The 21,600-nt window shown below is 51.1% G+C and overlaps 1 protein-coding gene across 1 annotated transcript in view; it reads right to left on the minus strand.

Annotated features, from left to right (window-relative positions):
• The window catches only part of XYLT1 (xylosyltransferase 1), a gene marked incomplete at both ends in the record, with an annotated part of 297,295 nt that extends 279,978 nt beyond the window's left edge, over positions 1-17,317 (minus strand). The window contains one exon of the mRNA XM_081089853.1: positions 16,961-17,317. Within this exon, the coding sequence (XP_080945979.1) occupies positions 16,961-17,317 (357 nt within the window). The remainder of the gene's footprint in view (positions 1-16,960) is intronic.
• Between the last annotated feature and the right edge of the window lie 4,283 nt (positions 17,318-21,600).

Raw genomic sequence — 21,600 nt, forward strand, 5'->3', positions numbered from 1 at the left:
TGTGGATTTTGATATAAGCTATTTCATTTTCATGAATCACCCTATAATCTGAAATTCCAAGTTTGCCTTCTTCTATAAGAATTATTTAGATGAGGCGTGTTTGTTTGTTTGTTTGTTTATATTTTCAAAGGGACTGTCTTTTAGAGACTAACTTTTTAATATATTTTATTGTTTTATGAATGAGGCCTGGGAGATGTCTTCTTTTGAAACCTATTGAGATGAATTAATCATCAGTTTTAATTGGGACATCTTGGAACATCTAGAAAATAGTCTTCAGAAAGAAAAGACCACCTCCTAAAATACACACACACTTCTTTGTAGAGTTTCACAGAATGCTTATTTAAAAAAAAAAAAAAGGTTTATCTTTTCAGAACTAAATATCCAAGCAAAGAAAGTAAACAAGCTTGGATGGGGTGGGGGCGGGTGGAGAAGCGGAGCAGAACTACCAGAACTTAAGGATTAAATTTATTTTATTGGAATTCCATACCTGAGAAGCATACCCATTGCAGCTCTGCATCCCTCTTTTAAAGACTACAATTGCGGCTGCCAGAGACGACGTCAGATACAACATGAGTTTTAGCTGAGACTGGGGCTTCAATTCCACTCAACCCTTCACCACTGAATCCAACTGTCTTTCAAAAGAAAATACTGAAATAGCAGCTGAAAGTCTTTTCTTGTGACATTCCTGAAATTTTTAAATTGCACAAGGCACAGGCAGGAGGCTGGATTCAAACAGGCAGGACTTTGCTCTGGTAAAAAAGTGGGCTGGCTAGGAGGAGGCTGACAGGAAGCCCCAGAAAGATTATTAAGTCATTTTCCAGCCAGGGCCAAGCAAACCTGAAAGATGGGTGGATCCTAGGGAATCCTGACATTCTTCTCTCAACCCTGTCAGTGCCTTTGCCTGCAAAAGTGGGTCAGCAAATGGAAGAGGACCCGCACGCAGGAACTGACGCAGGACGGGCGCTGTTAAACAATACTGACAACGCCCACGCAGACACCCCCTCGGGGGAATCTCGGAGCTCCAATGCTGTGGCCACGGACAGGTACGCAGCGCCCGAAGTGATATTTCAGCACAGTGTTTCTCTGTAAAATGACACACGCTACTGCAGGCTCGAGAGCTTATGGGGATGGAGAGCTTACTGGGATGGAGAGCTGGGTTCATCTGCTTCCCAGCAAGAGCAACTGGAGATAAACAGAAGTCACTGAAAGCAGAAAGTGACATCGAAAAAAACCCCTCCTGATTCTGCCAGCCCCGTTTTGCTGCATAGAGTCCCTTGGACAATAGGGCTTCAGTAGGAGGAACTACTTGATGGCACCAGTTCCAAAAGCAACGAAAGCAGGCCACACGGGGCCTGTTCCCAATCTCCTTGAAGGTACCGAGATGGACGAGCGGTCATCCATTAATGAACTGTGGTTCGACTGACCCTCTGTTCTGCAAGACGAATTACTTTTTTGAAAGTCAGCCTTGGTCCAGAGTTTCAACACATGAAAGTATCCGCAAGGCTTATTCCCTAGTACGAAAAGTCCGACTTTCAAATTAAAATGCATTTATCAAAGCAATCCATTAACAACAACAGTGGGCAGCTCTCAGTAGGGAGCATGCCCACGTCCTTCCCCACCGGAGCCTCCCCCAGGCGCCTTTTCCTGGCCTCTCTCTCCTAAGCTCCAAGGGCCCTTTGCCTCTGTAACTTCTTGCCTGAGTCCATTTCTTCTATAGCTCACTTCTACCTCTGTGACTTTCTAAATAAGCTTTCTCTTACAGTTTGAAAACAAGATAAAAACAAAGAAACAACAGTGGTTAAAACAATTCCTCCCCTAGATAAATACCCAACAGCAATGTTTCCCAAATATTTGTTTACCAAAAGACATGCGCGAGACTGTTCATAGCAGTGACCTTTATGATGGTCCCAAACTGGAAACCTTCCAAATTCCTATAAGCAGCATGTACATGTAAATTGTAGTATATTCCACAAAGAAATATGATACCATAATGTGAACAAACAATTACAAATACATGAAACAAAACAGATACAGGGTCAGCAAACTCATACAATTTTTTTTAAATCCTCACCTGAGTATATGTTTTTACTGATTTTAGAGAGAAAGGGGGAGAGAGAGAGAAACATCAATCAGTTGCCTTCCGTATGCGCCCCGACCGGGGATTGAACCCACAACCTAGGTAGGTGCCCTGACCAGGAATCAAACCCGAAACCTTTTGGTGTACGGGACGGTGCTCCAACCAAATGAGCCACCCGGCCAGGGCTCAGCAGACTTTTTTGTAAAGGCTCAGATAGTAAATATCATGGTCTTTGTTGAGAGTACTCAACTCTGCAAGTATAGGCCAAACGCTGCCATGGCCCCAATGTTAATGAATGGATGTGGCCAAGTTCCAATCAATGTGTGCACACTGGAATGTAATTTCATTATTTCTCACATCACAAAATATAATTCTTTTGATTCCCCCCCCCCCCAAACATTTAAAAATGTAAACTCCATTCTTAGCTCACAAGCTACAGGAACAGACCAGGGGCCCAACTTGGCAGCAGGGCTGGAGTTTGCCAAAGCATAATATAATCTCCCGTAAACAATTCAAGCTCAAACCAGGCTAGGCCAAACAAACCTAGCACAAAGGAGTGCCTTCCGCAGGGTGCCATTTCTAAATAGAGGCGAAAGTCAACTCCTGGGATCAGAAGTCTTGATAAAGGCTTCCCTGGGAGAGGTGGGAAGGGAGGTGGGAATGACAGGGATCCTGGGCGGGAGGGGGGCTGTGATGCTCTGAGCTCTGGGTTTGGGTCCTGGTTACTCGAGCGTGGCCGCTCGGCTGGTTGTACATGCACCGACTCCTGCAAGTATGTTCTACTTCGAGCGAAATTTAGCAAGTTGTTAAAATCAAGGCGGGACCGCGCAGTCAGCTTCAAACAGAGAAATGTAAAGAGAACCACAGCCATCCAATTAACGGAATCCCTCACCGTGGCCAGGTATCCGTCAAGGCTGGAGTATTGAAGAAGACTTAATAATTGAGGGCAGGCTTACATCACGTTTCCGCCAGCTGTTAACGCATTTGCCTCTAGGTGAGGGGCATTTCAGGGTGTAAGGGGTGACGCTACCAGCAGATTGCGGTCAGGCTGTTTTCCTCCGTGTTTGTGGGAAAGGACGTTGTTCACCCCGTTCCCCACATGGAAATCTGCCGTCAATACTGTGAACATAAACAGCATCTGGCAACACAGGTGACCTTCAACCTGCAGCAAAACCTGTGCTGGACCCACAGACGGGAGAAAGGCCAAGCCTGGCTTCCGATTCCATTCCGAGAGAATATGCAGTTAATTATTTTCTCTCACAGTCAGCAGCTGAGTCTCACTGAAATCGTGCTTGTAATTATAGCTGTAATTATTATTTTAATACAAATCAGCAACTTATCAAAATATTACCCTGTAGATGCTGCCTCACTGCTGCAAGGCTACAGATGGCGGCCCCTGCCCTGCTCGGTGTGCCGGGACGGTGGGAACCTTGGTCAGGGTCCTCCCACCACAGACGGCCAGCCAGCTTCACCAGTGCCCAAGTGCACGGTCATGCCCATGCCTGTCCCCACGTTAGAGATAGTGAGTCATGCTCTGCATTTTACATCATAGCTTGACTTTGGGAGACCTATGCAGTGCTGGGTCTCAGTGGTTCCATCCAGGCAATGGGCAAACAATGACAACCCTTCCACAGAGCCACTCAGAAAAGTTCCTAAATGACTCTCTTCGTTAGAACATTCTGCGCAGCACACTCGCGGTATTTGACACCCAGGCTCCCTGGTCACCTGACGGAGTTCACATTCCAAGTCCGTGGCTCTGGGACTCTGAGCCAGTCCTTATTCCTTCTCTCTGTGCCGTGTCCTCATCGGTGAACGGGGATCATGTCACAGGACCGTTGTAATGATTACATGAGATAATCCAGGAGATGTTGCTTAGCACAGTGCCTGGCACACAGTGGGCATTTAATAGGTAACAGCAATTACTGTTTTTATTATCAGTAATTGTAGGTGTGAACTAAAATCCTTACAGCAGTCCTACAGGCAGCACGAATAAGCAAAGTAGACTGGTGGCCCCGTGGCAAATTGGGAAGAAGAGTTCCCCCCGTACAGGAGTCCTCTCCTCTCCCGCAAATCATGACCTCTATGGTGGTAAAGGCCAGAATTTCAAATTTTTTAATAGGACACCCGAATTAGATTTTTATTTGAAATCACTCATTTTAAACTGTTGGCCAGTAATTTAAATTTTTCAATTAAAAAAGAGCCCAGCCGGCGTGGCTCAGTGGTTGAGTGTCGACCTTTGAGCTGGGAGGTAGCAGTTCGATTCCCAGTCAGGGCACATGCCCAGCTTGGGGGCTCGATTCCCAGTGTGGGGTGTGCAGGAGGCAGCACATCGATAATTCTCTTTCATTATTGATGCTTCTATTTCTCTCTCCCTCGAAAAAGAAGGAGGAGGAGGAGAAGGGGGAGAAGAAGGAGAAGGAGGAGGAGGAGAGGAAGAAGAGGAGGAAGAAGAAGAAGAAGAAGAGGAAGAGGGAGGAGGAGGAGGAGGAGGAGGGAGAGGAGGAGGAGGAGGGAGAGGAGGAGGAGGAGGAGGAGGAGGAGGAGGAGGAGGGGGAGGAGAAAAGAGGAAGGGAAGGGAAGGGAAGAGGGAGAAGGAGGTGGTGGAGGAGGAAGAAACTATGCTGCCATCATCCCATCTGTAGCCGAGACCGGACCCACAGAAGCCGGTTCACTGGGTCAGGACTTTAGTTTCCACTTTTACTGTTGGTTTATACCACCTGCTCACTGCAACAGAGTTCATTTGCTCCATGTGACATTTTTTCCCCTAAAAAAAAAAAAAAGCCGAAACAGTAGTCATCCTCTCACCTAAAAGGAGTTATAATTCATTCAGCGCCCATCTGCAAACCTCCCAAGTTTGCTCTTAACACCCCGCCTGACGTCATCTCCGCCCTGGTCTCTGTCATCACTGCATCTCTAAACAAGAGGGAATCAGAGGGAACAACTCCACAACTACTATTCAATAGGACTAGAAGAAAAAGCAGGTAATGAGGGCATTTTCCATCAGGACTGAATCTTCCGTGATGCCTGATGACAAGCAAATGGGGTTCTCTGTTAGCGTCTTTTATAGCAGCTGCCCCTTCTGAGCTGGGGAGAAAGGAGAGAGAGGAAGAGAGGCCATGAATAGGCTTGTATTTCAAAGAGAACACCTGCAAAGCATGGTCCTGCATTAAAAAGTAAAGAGAACACAACCACCAGTCTGGAAAAGAAAACATAAAAAAGGATTTCCCATTACATCTCTAAGAATAATGCCCCATTTCACAAGGAAAGAAGGAAAAAAGAAAGAATAGCTTTTCCATGTCCCCAAAGCAATGAGGCTGAGTGAGCTAACCCCTGGATTACTTGATCCATCCAACCTGGTTTCAGTACTGTCCTTTAATAATGTGTATGTCAGCTCCCCATCGCCAAAAACATGTGTTTGTTTTGTGAACCCCAGTCTGGCTGAGCGCTAAGACTTCGCGAAATTATGCCGTCCTTGGGCTCTGTTTATACTGCTGCTCCCCTTGCTCGTTATGAAATGATTAGTTGTCTCTGCTGCCCTTTCAAATTGCTGTTCCAGCTATGCTGCAGTTCTGTTATCCTGGTTCGGAAGAGGAGAGAGAGTCTTGGCTCAGGGTTAAGTTAATGTAGTCATTTCGGGCCCATTTGGGGACCTATTCATCACAGATAATTCCGTGTTCAACACGTGGGTGACTTCAGTACAGACTCAACACGAAACGAAGGAAGAGATCCAAACAAAGGGGAGGGTCCAAACCTACACCCAGAAGACAGGCCTGGGGAGCCCCATCACTGGGAGAAGCACAGACAGTAACAGGGGCCCTCAAAGAGGCCCTGACTGGGTGTGCACCTCGGAGCACAGCTCCTCCTAAGATCCACCTTAAATCCTTTCCACTTGAACTTCCAGACAAAACAGCACGGAAATTTCCCAGAGGAGCAGGTTGTCTATAGTTTCCGTCTACATTTTTTTATTTTAAAAATCTTCCTCCATCACAGTTTACATTTAATGTTATTTTGTACGAGTTTCAGGTGTACAGCATAGTAGCTAGACAATCATATAATAGAAGCAGGGTGTCTTTAAAATGGTTAAGCCATGCCTTGGCAGGGAGACTCAGTTGGTTTAAGTATTGTCCAGTACACCAAAAAGTTTTAAGGTTCGATTCCCAGTTGGGAGACAACCTATTGATGTTTTGCTCTCAAATAGATACTTCTCCCCCCCCCCCAAACTCAAATAAAAATAATAATCCTATATAATAAAAGGCTGATCTGCAAATAGACCGAACAGTGGCACAACCGGTTGCTATGACATGCATTGACCACCAGGGGGCGCACACAGAACATGGTTGGCACTGGCTGCAGTGGAATTGTGGAGCAGGTGAGCAGGGGCACCAGGCCAAGGCGGGGCACCAGTCCTTATCATTGGGGCGAGCCTCTGGTGGTTACTGAAAATTCTTTGCTCGTGCGTGCCGTGGTCCCACCAGGTGCTCTCACCCACTGATGGCGCTGGAGCCGCCGCTCGCACCCGCTGCCTGATCACTCGGCACCGTCAGTGGGTGTGAGCAGCAGCTGCAGGCCTCGATCATCCCTGAGGGCTTCTCCATCTCCCCCTGCTCTTGAGGGGCGATTGGGGCAGCAGCTGCTGCTTGCACCCACTCCTGGCACCAGCCTTAATCGCTCTGCACCATCAGCGCATGGGAGCGGCGGTGGTGGGAGCGGGGCTGCTGGCAGACAGGGGACTGGGGGCCGTGGCAGGAGGGGCCAAGTGGGGGCACGGAGGATGGGCCAAGACCCGCCCTTCTGCCCATCCCAGCCTTGTGGCCCACAGTTCCTTTCAAGGTGCATGAATTCGTGCACTGGGCCCCTAGTAATAATATAATAAATAAATAAAAATAAAATGGGTAAGCCACCACTGACAAAACCTTAGTCATTCCATGACCTGGACATAATTCACCATCCATATTGAGCCAGGATTAAGATTAGAATCAGAGTTTGGTACTATCATTTATGTGTTTTCATTATGTGAACTAACTTCTTTTACTGAAATGCCAATTTGCCCGCACAGTAGACAGTAGGAGCCTGAATGTTGTCATTTTGACTCTCTGGTTATATTTATATATTTTCTCTACTATTCATTCAAAGAAATAGATAGCTATTACAAGTTTTAAAAAAATGTTCACCCAAGAAGCAGGGGTCGGTGCCACTGGGACTCTGTGGGTGCTCTGTCCCTCCGTCTGGGTGTGAGTTACTTGGGTGGGTTCCATTCCTGAAAATTCTTTGAGCTGTACAGTTAGAATAATGGGCACTTTTGTACGTGTAGTCTATTTCAGTTTTAAAAATCATTAAAAATATGCAAACTTTAAGGAATGAATAGATTTAGTGCCGTAGGAATAGAAACTCTTCATTAAGGGCTGCTATCCGAGGCTTGCCCATGTGGCACTTTCAATCACTGCTATGTCAGAACCGGTGTGAACGCCATACTTAGGATTCCCAGGGTCAGTCTGCAACGCCTCTGGCCAAAGGGCTCCGTCCAAAATAAAGCACTCAACCAAAAATAAACAAAGTTAATCCGCCCAACGCACCATAAATCCTCTCACATGGCCTCTTACTTTCTCAGCACCCCAACTGTTTCTGTCACTACGCTTGTGACGATCTGACTTTTTAAAATGTTCTTGTTTGTTTTTGTTTGGGGGTCGTCCTACTCCCAGATCATAAACCGCAGGAGGCCAGGGGCCCAGCTGTCTTGCCAGGCCCCATCTCCACACGGAGTGCAGCCCCCAGCAGGCCCTCAGCCACTGTCTGGTGAATTAATGGGCAGACGGAGGAGTGGGTGGCAAGCCTCGGTGGACTTTCCTCATTCATTCCCTCCTTGTCCCCAGGGGTTACAAGGCAACGTGAGGGGAGCATGCCAACTGGTATGAACCTCTCGCATTCTTCTGCTCTGAGACGTACCCCGTCTGACACTCGTACAGGGTTTTCTGAGCCTCCAAGCGCTTTCTCGTCTGTTTAGTGAATTATATCCTCCCAAGCTGGTGAGGACCGCGGGCCTCTTCACTCATCTGATGGACGTGCCAGGTCATCCCCAACAGAGTGGGCACCCACCCGAGGTGCTCCGGAATGTTCCATCCCTCCACGGGCTGGGCCCTGCCAGCTCTGTGGCCACTCTCCACATCCCGGGCCCTGTTGCTGGGGGGCAAGGTTGTGGGGAGCACAAAAAGGGGGGAAGGTGGATGATTCAAAACAGCATCTTATACTCGCCCCAACAAAGGGGAAACCAGTTTACCAAATTGTATATTTGATTCCATTTTTGTTGCTGGTGTTTCTTCCGTAATGGCTGCTGCGTATGAGAATTTGCATATTCTGAGTATAAGCCAGCAGCCAGGAAGGGAAGGAAACCTCCACGGTGCCCCTGGGAAGGCAAAGGCAGTTGAGGTACAGAAGTGCCCTGAGTAGGCCACAGGGGGATAACTGAAAGGTGACCACAGATACTTATTTTTAGCTCGTCACCGTGAACACGAAGCTCTTCCACACAGAGGCTGCAAACTCCACAGCCAAGAGGGGCTGTCAGGGGTCACAGGTGAAGGAGGAGACGTTGGGGGGCTCTGGGGAGCCCCGAGGGTCTCGGGGGGCTCTCCTCAGCGTGCCCAGTGGACAACAAGAAGGAATGTGAGCCCAGGGCTGCCGGGCCTTGTGACTTTTTAAAAGCATTTCAAAAATCCACATGGTCTGACAGCACATCCTAATCCCTACATTCCGGTGCCTTTCCAACTCAGTAGACTGTGCGGGCCAAACACAACCTGCCCAGGAGCCACGAATCGGCCCTCTGGCAAACACCTGTCATGGAAAAAAGACAGAAGGCTGGCCATGAACCAGAGTTGTGCACCTTCACAGGTGCCCGCATGGCCCTGCTGGCAGATGAAGACACTCGGCCCCTGAGAGGTGAAGTGACATGTCAGGTTGCATGACATGAATGGTAGAGCTTAGCTGTCGAAGCACTGCCCCCCAAACGAAACCTCACATGACATGCCTCACAGGCCATTCAGCATTCGATCCCCTGCCCACCTGCAAACCTCAGGCAGCAGCTCCCTGCTCATCTCTGGGCGCCTTATTTACTAAAAAGGAGAAGAGTGTGAACTCCACAAGTGCAGCAGTCCAGGCCTCGTGTCCGCCAGTTTGGAGGTGATGGGAAACTCGAGAGCTTCCAGCCCCTGAATCACACTATTCCTGGCCTCCGCCTGTCCAGAGAACACCTTCCTCTTGTGTCCACAAGGCCACCATGGGGAAAGAAGATCAGCAGTGAATTTGGACAGAACCTGAGAGAAACCTCTCTGTTGTCAGCCCATCTATTAGCAATGGCCCTAGCCCTCGCCTGCTGGATGAGTCTCCCTGAGAGCAGGGAGCGCATCTCCCTGTTCACAGAGGCAGGTCCAGTGCTGGGCTCAGTGCCTGGCATGCTCTAACTGTTGGAGTGGAGGATGGGTGGATGGATGGATAGATGCATATGGACAGCTGGATGCATGTGTGGATGCATGAATAGATGGGTGCATGCGTTGCTGCATGAATGGATAGAAAGGAGGTGAAGGAGGGAGGGACACAAAATAAAGGACTTACTGACTCTGAATTAAGAGTAAGAATGCAGGCTTTGGAATCACCACCAACCCTGAATTCCTGGTCTGGTCACTTCCCAGCTGTTTAACTTTCATCCAACTTATTGCCTTAGCTTTTATTATTTACTAGTGACCCGGTGCACAGATTTACACACATTGATAGGAAATTAATTACAAGGTGGCTGGCAGGGTGGGACTGAGTGAGACAGGCCAGACATGCCCTGGGGCCAAACTCCCAGAGTTCCTCCCCGGGTGGCCACACCTGGGGTGGTGTCGTGGCTCAAAGGGCGTCTGCGGAGTGAGCGGGGTCCCTCCGGCAGGTGGGGTCCCTCCACCTGGCCTGCGGGGATCGGGCTGAAACCGGCTCTCCAACATCCCCCAAGGGGTCCCGGAGTGCAAGAGGGCACTCTGCAAAGTTGCTGCCGTACAGGGTGTGGAACACAAATGCAACTGTGCGGTAAACCAGATTCGAGGCCGACAGTGCCCCAGCAACAACATAACCCATGGCCGAAGGTGGAATCACACGGCCCTGAGAGGAATCGGGCTCCCTCCTTTCCGGTTTCAGGATGCATCACCCCGAGAACTGCCGCTGCCAAGTCACTGCAGCTCGGCATCTCCTGCATTGAGCATCTGCCCTCTGGTGGTCAATGCACATCATAGCTACCGGTCAGATAGACACTTAGCATATTAGCCTTTTATATATAGATAATCAGTAAAATAGAGGTGAGACTAATGGCCCTTAACTTGCAGGAAGTTGTAAGGATTCAATAAGATCATGTCTTTCTGGTGCTTCCACAGTATCCAGGGCAAGGTAAACATTCAATAGAGAGAAATCCCCTTTCTCCTCCTCATCATCATTATTACAGTTTACAGTGTCTGTGCCCCAGTGGGCAACCTTCCCATCGATCTCTCTGCCCCATAAATTGGACTCCCTTGGGCTTAAACAATGTGCCTCGGGGCCAAGGATTACAGCAAAGGATTTCCAGGGAGAAGTGCTTGTCATTAGTGTCCCTGACACATTAGCCTGGATTAGATGCCCAGATAAGCCGCAGTCACCTGGCTGGGACAAACCAGACAGGAGACATAACAAATCAATTCTGTTGCCTTTAGTGGGTCCCAAAGGACTCAAGAGTGCCCTTAGGGGACATTCTTCCCCGCCTGGCCGGGTGTGTGGATGCCAGTCTCCCTGCCCACGACATTACTGAAGGGGTTAAGGTGACACTCACATCCTGCCCCTGTCCCTGTCACCTTCTCGGTAATGTCTCTGGCTTCCCTTAGGGGAGGGGCAAGCCTAACTAACCACAGGGATCAGAGGGGCACAGCCTGCTGCCTATCTGCGGGCCAACGGGTAGTTTGTGTTGCAGGCAGACGAAGTGCCCACGGGACAATCGGACTGCATGTCCTTAGAGATACCTCCCTGCTGCACCCAGTCTCTTGGGGGCAAGTCCTGGGCTCCCCCGGAGAGAACGGCAGAGCCATTGGCCTAGGTGAGCGGAGCATCAGGAAGCCTGCTGGGGAGGAATGAAAGGCTGTTTCCACTGGCCAAGGACCTTTGCACAGTTCCCTTTTCCCCCTCCTCCCCTGGCTAGAGAGCTGAATTCAAAACGCTTTCCTCCAGCCAACTTGGCAGTTCGAGTTCAGTTACTCCCAAGGATGCGCTCTGTGTATTTCACTATAGCGGGATACCTTCTTCTCCAGGGACCGCTGGGGCTATCGTTGGTGCTGGGCATGTGCCCAAATCAACTACTTACTATGAGTTCTATGATTCCAAGGTTGTGGCCCTTTGCAAGATGCTTGTATAAGGAACGTTGTAGAGCAGAGTGGTTAAGAACAAACACTCCCTGGGTTCAAATCCCTGCTCTGCCATTTATAGCGATGGGCCTTGGGAAAGCTCATAAGCTCATTATGCCTCAGTTTCTTCACTGTAGCATGAGGTGTAAATGAGTTAATATTTGTAAAACACCAAGAACAGGATTGGTTGTATTAAGCACCATGACTGTTGGCTATTGAAGTTACAATAGTACATGCCTTTAAAGAATAAATGAGTTAATGTATACAAAGGGCTTAAAACAGTGCCTGGCACATTACAACTGCTGTATAGACATTATTATTGTGGTGGTGGTTGTGATTATTATTATTACTATTACCCTTCTACTTGTCTCATTATTTAAGGGCCAGATTCAATGACAAATGTATATCTGCTCTTTTTCCAGGGTTGGCAATAAGAAGTGAGAAAATAGATCTGAAGATTCGGTTGCCTTTAGGGTTTTTCAAAGAACGGCACAGACAAGGAGCTCAGAAATCTGTCCATCAATTGGAATGGAGGCAGATCTGGGTTTGGAGCCCAGGCCTGCTCTTCCCCAGCACTGTAAGCTGCTTCCCCTCTCTGAGCCTCAGTTTCTTCATCTGTGAAATGGGAACAACAGCTGGGAATAGTCACTGAGACAGTGAGGTAATATCTGCAAAGCCCTCATTATTCCTGCACACAATCAACAACATAAGACCAGCAATTTCTAGCCAAATGTCCTTAGTTTCTGAGTTGGATAACACCTTCTTCCAGCCTGTATTTTCTGGGGGTGGAGGGGTGAGCATAATGTACACAAAATACCTAAAGGATGCCTGGCATACAGCTGGCACTCAATAAATGTTACTGGTCCTCCCCCTAGCACATTCCATCCTGCTCCAAGGATCAACACACAGGAGACGGATGCTTTCTACTGCCGTGGGTGTTTCTCAAACCCTACTTGCCATGGGAAAATGGATGCTAATTGTGAAAAAAAAAAAAAGCTTATTTTCAAACATACTGTGAGTTTCTTTCTTAAAGAACAAAAGCTCACACCCCTTCCCTTTAAACTTGGGTTTTGCAGGGGTTGAGTTTGTGATTGCTTTCTCTTTTTATTTTTCCCAAAGTATCTTCTCTTTGTTTCTGATAGACGGGGACCAGGGTCAGTAAAAATGGGGAGATACAAAGGCCAACAAAGGAGAGGCCTGTCATCAGCGACCAGTCGTCGGGCAGAATTAGCCAAAAGACAGAGGCGGCGGTCCTCCTCCCAGGCAGGCAGTCATGTCGGCACTGAGCATGTTAGTCCTTCTGCACCTGAATTTATGGCCCCTGACCACGCACAGCTCTGAGCGGGAAGCAGACCTTCACTACAGAGATATCCTTAAGGGTATTTTGTTTTCTGGAAAACAGTAACAGGCATTTTGTCATTCAACCTCTGGAAGATTTTCTTTTGTTAACTGACAAACTAGAGAGAAAGTCTAACGTGCTGAGAGACTGGAGGAAAGTATATATCGGGCGGAGCAAAAGTAGGCTTACAGTTGTTCGTATGGAAAATAAAATAATAATGAATAAATAATGATACAAGAATAAACTGTTTCGAAAACTCACAGCTGCAAATCCACTTCTGCCCCACCCTGTGTGTGAGTATGTGTGTGTGTGTATGTGTGTGTGTGTCTATATCGGTACATATATACACACACATACTATATACACACTTTGAATAATTATAAAGGCAGTGTTTATTAAAATATATTTCACTTTCAAAATCTAATAGGAGCTACAGACACTGTTTGTATACTTTTTTGGGGGACACCCTGTATATACAAAACATATATATATACTTATGTGTACAATCATTTCTCCTTTTATTTATCTATTTTATTTAACATTTTCTAGTATGTGATTAAGCAGATGGCAACATTTGTGGGAAGGTAAATATTGTTCGATGATGCATATTTCTGTATACAAAGTGTAATGCATTGCTCAAGCAAAATAAAACTCCATTGAGAGTGTGAAGGGAAAAAAAAAAACCCGTCAATAAAATACCCTCTGTTCTCTGTGGTCTCAAAACATTTGGATAGAAAGAAAAGCTACGCCTCTGAGGCTGTTAGAACCAGAGGCGCTCTGCATACAGTGAACCGATTTTTCAAAGTCGCTGCCAGTGTCTGAAAACCTCCCGAGTTATCTGAGCAATGTGAAGTATGAGGACTTTCTGCAGAAAAAAAATCAACATTTCCAAGGGGTCAGGCAATACAGAAACCATTTTACTTTAAGTGTGTGTGTGTGTGTGTGTGTGTGGGTGTGGGTGGGTGGGTATGTGCAAGGGTCATAAAAATTAGGTTTCTTACATGAAACTTACTAAGTAGCAATTTATCTAAGGGCACAAGCAATAAGCGTGAGGACTGCAAGAGGCTCACTGGAGGCAAAGGGGGAAAAAAATAAACCTTCCCTACATTCACACACACAATTCTCCTTCATTTTCTCCAAATCTATGCAGAGCTGTAGTTTGATCTTTTTGACAAGTCTCCCCACTGTCCCCTCCCTGTATAGGTGAGCCCATCTGTTTCTTAAATTCTAAAATGACAGTAAAATCCACCGCTGACTGGGGACTCAGTGAAAAAATTGAGCGTCACAGCCACAGAACAACTACAATCCAGCCAATCATTCTAATATTTAAGAGCTTTGAAAGCAGCTGAGAGGAAAGAGGAAGTTTGCAAATCTTTTAGGGATATGCCCGTCGTGCCACCATCCTAGCACTTTCTGCCTCCGTCTGCTGGAGAAACCGGGTGTTTCCTCTTGTTTTCTTCAAATGTACCCAAAATACAATCAGCTCCCGCAACGGGGGTGCAGCTCCTCAAACATAAAAGGTACGAGTGCAAAAGCTCTGGGCGGGTGGGCAGAAGGAAGCAGCAAGGTCTGGTTTAGAAAATGCTCTATTATGCTCAGTGCCTGCCTGATGCTCTTTGGGACACACCCACCGCCACCACCAGGGCCCAGATTCTGTCAGCGTGCAAGAAGCACCAGTGCCCATTCCACCCCAGACCTCAACAGAGCAGAGATTAAGCACCATCTCCCAAGCACGTGCCTCACCAGCGCTTTACAAGAGCCATCTGGAAAATCACAGGGCTTTTTTTTTTTTTATGTCCCTTTCCTGAATCCAGCTCCAAAGCATCATGCCAGCAGCCTCAGCAGGGTCTGCAAACAAACCGCGTGTTGCAAGGGCCTCAGTGGCAGGCAAAAAAAAACGGTCTGGTCCTCTCCTAGCCTGCAACCCAAGCTCAGGAGACACCAGACTTTGGGAACAGCCTGCCCCCTTCTGGTCTCCTTGAGCTCCATGGAAGGGCAGGAGCTGGGGGGAGGGGGGGGGGGGCGGCACACAGCCAGAGGAGGACAGACCCCTGGCCCCATCTGACAAGTCTGTACTGATTTCAGGATCCAGCATGGCATGAGGTTGGGGTTGGGGGAGGGGGGGGGCGGGCAGAGGGAGAGACAGGCAAGCAGATAAAATAAAATACAAATCCAGGAGACACAACAATTAGCAACAGTATGGTAGACAGCCAAGAAGAAAGGGGGGGGGGGGCGCAGAATAAAACACGTACATATATGTCTATATCGGAAGGTGAAGAAGTTGAGACTGGGAGATAGGGATGGGAGACAGTAACTGAACTTGCAGATCAAAGCAGAGTTTCAGAAAAGCGAAGCAACTTCGCTGCTGGCATTCCAAAGGGCTAAAAAAGGAAAACTGGCAGTCTCCCACCCACCTTCCCATCGCAAACCTCTCTGCGGATGCGCTGGGAGGTGAGAGAGCAGGACACTGAACTGAACGCGCCAAGTGGGGAAACGGGTAGAGAACTCAAATGTCAGTCGGACCTCCTTCCTCCTCTCTGCGAGTTTCAACAGGTGGGTATTTGCACCCAAAGGCACCTCCAGACGCTGTTCTGAACCCCAGACGCAAAGGACACAGGAAGCCCCATGCCCATGCTGCCTGTTCCCACATGGGATCAGCAGAGCACACCCTGAACCCCTCCCGCCCACCTCCCAGTGGGGCCCTAAATCCAGAAAGAATTTCTGCCCAAACACATCACTACCCACTCCTGGATTCAAAGGCAGAGTCCGAGAGCTCCCTTTGCTGGAAATAAGAGGCTGCTGGACATTGGGAATGTTCTGGTTCTCCATGAGGAATCTCCATCCACTCTCCTAGCCCCAAAATGAGAGAATGACGGCTCCCTGCTGCCCACGCAGACCAGCCACCGCTGCGTGACAGGACATCATCGCATCCTCAGCTCAGCGGCACAAAGAGCTGAACTCTGGCAAAGAGGGTCGCCTAGACTCAAAGAAGTTTAGCAGATCAACAAGCCTCACACTGGGTCTGCAGGCAGCCTTCAGTGAGGGCTCCCGAAGTGGCAAATGACAGAGACATTTGCCTAGGGATCCTGAAACCATCCCCCTGGTATCTAATAACCCCCAGGAGCTAGGAGAGGCCCCGCAAGCCAAGGAGCCAGTGGTGAAGATAAAGACAGACACACAGCTCTGGTGATGCCTTCAGACAGACACACCCACCGGCACTGAAACGCTAGCCCAGAGTTGGGGACTCTGACCTCCGGTTCTTGGAGCTCCGAAGGCAGTGGGCTCAGCAAAGCAGCCCACGGAAGGTATGCAAGACACCCCTGGAGGCACTGGGGACCTAGCAAGGCAACCAGATGGCTCCAGGAGACCTACGGAAGGAGCGGTTTCAGAGCCAGACTGTCACACCCAGAGAGCACAGAAAACCCAGAGCAGCCCAAGTCATGACGGCAGGGCGGGACACAGCCGCTGATAGGAACCAGCTCCACGCGCGACAGAGAGCCAGCGACACCACCTAGGAGATGGGCCATGCCCTGACACTGAGCAGCGGGGTGAGGAGAGTCAGAGAGGGCACAAGGAGAGGGCAAGGTTAGAGCAGACACCCAGATGAGAGGAAGACCCAAAGTGAGGCTGGACACCCCTCACTGAGCCTTGATTCAGGGACAGGGCTGGCGACTTGGGACACTGTTCCCAGACCCCTCTCAGGCCGGGGCAAAGAAACGCGGCGGCAAGCGGCACCGAGTTGTCTGCGCCCAGCTCGCCCAAACCCGGAGAGGCTGCGAACGCCACCGCGAGCAGCGGCTGAAGATCCCGGGCACCATCCACTCACGCAGACAGGGTCCGAGGCACCAACACCCACATGCACAGAGCAAGTCGGAGCGTCCAGAGTGAGTGACGAGGAGCAGGCACCCAGCCAGCGCCCGTAACCCCCAAAGCGCCTCCTCCGGAGATAACTTCCCCAGACCCCAAGGGGGCAGTCCTCAGACTCGGGATGGGGCAGCCCCTGGCCCCTAAGCCTGGTCAGGCACCCCACCCCTCCTTCCAAAGGGATGGGGAGCCAGCCGGCTGGGGGAGTCCCAGTCTGGAGACCACGGCGCCAGGGGTGGGGGGCGTGGGGCCAGGGATTCCTCCCGGACGCCAGGCGAAGGGGCATCTTACCAGCGCCCGCGGGGGCAGCGCCCCCCGACTGGCCAGCTGCTGCGCCCGGGGTTCTCCGGCGCCGCCTGCCCGCGCCCGCGCCGGGGGCCCCCGTCCTCCGCGGCCGCCGCCACCGCCTCCTCCTCGGGCTGCAGCCGGCTCGGCGGGCAGGTCCCGGCGTTCGCGGCGCGGGGCCGGGGCCGGGGGCGGCTGCTCGGCGCCGCCGGCCGCTGCGCCCCCGAGGCGCTCGCCGGCCCCGGAGTCGAGGCTGCTGAAATTCCACACGACCAGCGTCTGCAGCAGCAGCACGGTGAGCGCCGCGAGCAGCGCCGAGTGCGACCGCCGGGCCAGCCTCCGGGCGCACGGCGCCGCCACCATCTTCGGAGCGCGGCGGGCGAGCGGGGCGCGGGGACCCCAGGGCTCCGGGCCGCCCCCGCGCTCCCCGTGCCTCCCGCGGCCGCCGGCCGCCGCTCGGGCTCCCGCTCGGGCCGCCGCCGCCGCCGCCGCCTCGGCTCGCCGCTGCTCCTCCTCCGCCGCCGCCGCCGCCGCTGCCGCCGCCTCCACCGCCGCGGCGCGGAGTTTTCAGACGGGCAGGGACCCGGACGTCACCAGGAGGAGGGGAGGCGGGAGGCGGGAGCGGGAGGCCGCGCAGGGGGCGCCGGCGCGCGCGCGGGGATCGGCGCGCAGGGACAGGAGGGCCCAGCCCGCGGGGCCTCCCCTCCCACACCCTCTCCCGGAGGGGCGGGGGGCGGGCCACCGGACGGGCAGGGGGTCGGGGACCGGGGTGGAGAGGGGCGGGGCCTGGGGCGGAGCGAGGGAGGGAAAGGAGGGAAAGGCAGGGGGTGGGGGCAAACAGAGAGGGCAGACCCCCACTAGGACCGGAGTGAGAGTGGCGTAGGGGGAAGGGGAACAGTTCCCGCGGCGGAGAAAACGGGGCGGGGGCAGAGAACCCGAGGGAGCTTTGGGCGAGGGCGGGCCCGCTCAGAATCCAGGGGAGGCGGGCGGGGAAGATCTGGGGGTCCCCGAGATCCTGCCTTCCCTGTGGGAAGCAAGCACGAGGCGGAGGAGTCGAGCAGGCTGCCCGCCCTGGAGTTTGCGGTCCGCGATCCTCTCTGCGCACAAAGACTGTTTGGCAGGTGGAGACGTGAGGGACGTTCAGGAGTGTCAGAGCCACGGGAGGGGAGCGTCTCACGCAGAGGATCCTTGGGTCCCGGGCTTGAAGGGGCAGGGAGGAGGCTGTGGATGAGCCTCTGTGAGTGACTTCTGAGTCACACCCACCCCCTAGAGCCAAGGATGTCCAAAGTGCTTCATTGAGTCACTTCTTTGCTCCCTAAGGACGCACAAGCCAAGAGATTCTAAACCCAGTTTGGCAAGCAGGTGCTTTCGTGGGGAAAGGGAGACCCCGTGGAGTTTCTCAACCTTCACAGGCTCCAAGTCCCAAAGTCTGGTCCCTGACCCTTCCACCAGGTCCTTCTTCCCAGGCCTCCAGAAGCCTGCCTTCCAGGTGGGCAGCCCGCAGCTCCTGGGGGAGCAGGTCTTGCCATGGAAAGTGGAGTTCTTTTCCATTCGGGCTGGACTATTCCGGGGACCTTGAGCCAGGAGAACCCCTCCCTGGGCCTGAGCTTTCCTCCTCTGTCAGTGAGGGTTTAGACTGGGGATCCCAAAGGATTCAAGTTTCATCCCCGGCCTTCTCTGACTCCGTCTTCCCGTCTTTCCCTCCCTTGTCCTCACGTCCAAGGCTTTCTACACAGCAGCCCTGAACACACAGACAGGAGGGGGGGGGGGGCAGGAATCAACACCAGGAGAATACAAATAGCAGGTCAAATCCCCAGTTTGTGAACTGGGGACTCGAAGTGAGTGTGCTGCATCTTGTCCCCTGTACTTTTAAATCTCATCCTTATTTGTAAAAAGCAGACAGTGGAGGAATAAAGAGGATCCATCAGAGGAGGAGGCAGGGAGGGGAAAGAGGTCATTTTGGTCACACAACAAGCGTCCATGAGCATCCAACTGTGTTAGGTGCAGGCATCCACAGGTGAGTAAGGCCGCGCCTCCCCTTCCCCAGGCTGGGGTCTAGAGGAGGAGCCAGAGGAAGACTCAGTCATTAAAACCCCGTGAGGCTGGTGTCACTTTAGAGATGAGTATGAAGCGCTGTGGCTTCATGAGGGTGGGGCCGGAGTGACTACCAAGAAAATGAGGTTTGATCTGGCAACTCAGAGCTGTGGCCTGGGATTCCTTTTCTTCCCATCTCTCCTCGCTGCCTCACGTGGGGTCTGCTTCACCCTGAGGGTCTCTCTTCATGTGGGCCTGGCATCGGTTGCTGAGACTTCTGGAATCCTTCACTCATTTCTAGCCCAGGAGAAGGCGGGGCAGTATTTTCCATTTCCCAGCATCCCCCGCAAAGGCCCAGAGATTCCCTCTGACTGAACCAGCGTTACGTCATAGATCACCCCTAAACCAAGCACTGTGGCCAGGAAGATAGAATGTGCTGATCAGCCTGGCCAAGGTCCCACACATCGCCTCTGGCCCTAGGGAGAAGCCAGCTCCCCGCATCAGGATCTCCTGGGAAGGAAGGGCAGGTGCAGGGGAGGGAGCCACCATTATCTATTCCATGCAGCCACCTCGGTGCTACACAACGTTGGGCCCTCAGTCCCTCCCAGGCCTTCGGGTTCTTTAACGCCGAATGAGGGCCTGGATGAGATGGCCCCAGAACTCTTCCTCAGTATCCTCACGGAGCTGCCCCTTCCCGGCAGAGGCTGGGGACTCTGGGCACTCCTCTCCCCCACCCCCACCCCCCCATCCCACCAGGCCCATTTTTGCTTCAAGGTCTGGGCTGCAGTTTTCCTCTAAGCAGCAATGATGTTATCTGCTTCCTGCACGCGACACATTAACCACAGTCCTTTGGGGCCCACGCTCTGGCTCTGGTTCAGCTCCCTTGGGGCCACGGGCTGAAGGAGTAAGGTTAAGGATCCTGGCCCCCCAAGTCCCTGGAGAGAGAGAGTTGTTTGTTTATTTCAACTCGTAAAAAGCCACCGAGAAAGAGGTTTAAAAGCTCCAGGGCAGGTTGCGGATGCCATAAACAGCTTATGTGAGGCTCAAAGTCACCTGAGATAGCAGAGCAGGAAGGCAAGCTCCTAGGGTCACGGAGACCGTCTTCCTGCCCCAAGACAGACAGCACCTCCAGCATCGCTCTGGAGCCTGATGTAGAAGACAGGGCCCAAGGACTGCCTGAGTCTCCGGCAGCAGCCGCCTTAGCAACAGCAGCGAGTTTCTTTAGAATTTTTAAAGCTTATTCAGTCATTCAACACAGATGTATTGGACCCTATTATGCACCAGGCATCATGCAGGGCGAGTGAAATATAGATATGAAGAAGATTCCCTAAGGAATTTTCCTTTTTAAATATGGTTCCTACTCTCGCCTTAACTGAGAGCCAGATCTCTAAGGAAGAACCAACTGAGTTGCGGGCTTCCCTCCCCACCCCCTCCTTTAAGTCTCCGTCATCATCACCTTCAGGTTCTGGGAGAGTAAGCCAGTCAGCTAGTCCGCTTGCGCTCCTGGGTGTGCCCAGCTCTATGCCAGGGGTTCTGAGGGAATCAGGAAAAGGGGAGTCTTCTCTTCATTTACCATCTCTAGGCCTCCGTTTCCTCATCATCTGTAAAATGGGGGATTAGAGCAGGGATAATCATATAAGGATTTCTTATAAGGATTAAAAAATTAAAAGATTTTCTTCTATAGGGACTGGCACATAGTAAGTGTTCAATAAATGTTAGGCATTACCTGTTTTCTTAATGACAATAGAGCAGGGTTAATGATGAATGTCCAAATATATCAGAGGGGGGAAGGGTAGTCAGGGCAGGCTGCCTGGAGGAAGCAGCACTAAATCTAATCCTTTATTTTTATAGAAGGCTCCGGGGGCAATTAATCTCTCTTCTCAATTAATCTCTGCTCTCTCGGGCCCTTGGCAAAGTTCAGGGCACTGAGTAAACTTTGGGTGTGGAATAAACACCAGCTGGTGGAGTGGATCACAGTGTGGTGCTGACACGTTTGCAGACTCCGTCAGCATCTCAGGAACTTTTTAGGTGTGATTTTAAGCAAGTTGCTAACATGATTGAGCCTCAATATTCTGATCTGTAAAAGGTGAAGACAAAGAATACTACCCAGGTCCTCAGGCTGGGGAGGGCGGGGGCAGGGGATCAGGGTATTGGATGTGAGGTGGTATAGATTTCATAGGAAACGTTGGCACTGGCCAGTGGCAGAGTTGAAGGAATGTGAGCCTGGTCATGTTGGGAAGCTGGTCTGTAAAAAACCTGCTCTCCCCTCCCTCAAGTGGTCCTGACGGAAGAGGCTGGAGAGCTAGAGCATGGCATGCCTTCTCCTAAAGTTCAATAAACTTCACAGTCAAATATGTGGGTTTTTAAAAATATCTTAATCATGTGTCTGTTCCTTTTTGGTTTATTAGAACCTGTTTTTACCTAGACTCTGCCAATTGATCCTGACTTTGCTCTTAAAAAATTAAAAACCTCCCCCCAAGGTTTCACTTCTGTATCAAACAGAATTCATAAACACGGCCACCTGTTCCTGAGGGTCAGGGGGAGCGTTATGCACAGAGCATCCTCCTATGGCTAGGAATCTCTGGTTCTCTCTGAAAGCGCAAGCTAGCGCC

The sequence above is a fragment of the Myotis nattereri genome (genome assembly GCF_964212035.1).
Source record: "Myotis nattereri genome assembly, chromosome: 4".
Classification (NCBI taxonomy): domain Eukaryota; kingdom Metazoa; phylum Chordata; class Mammalia; order Chiroptera; family Vespertilionidae; genus Myotis; species Myotis nattereri.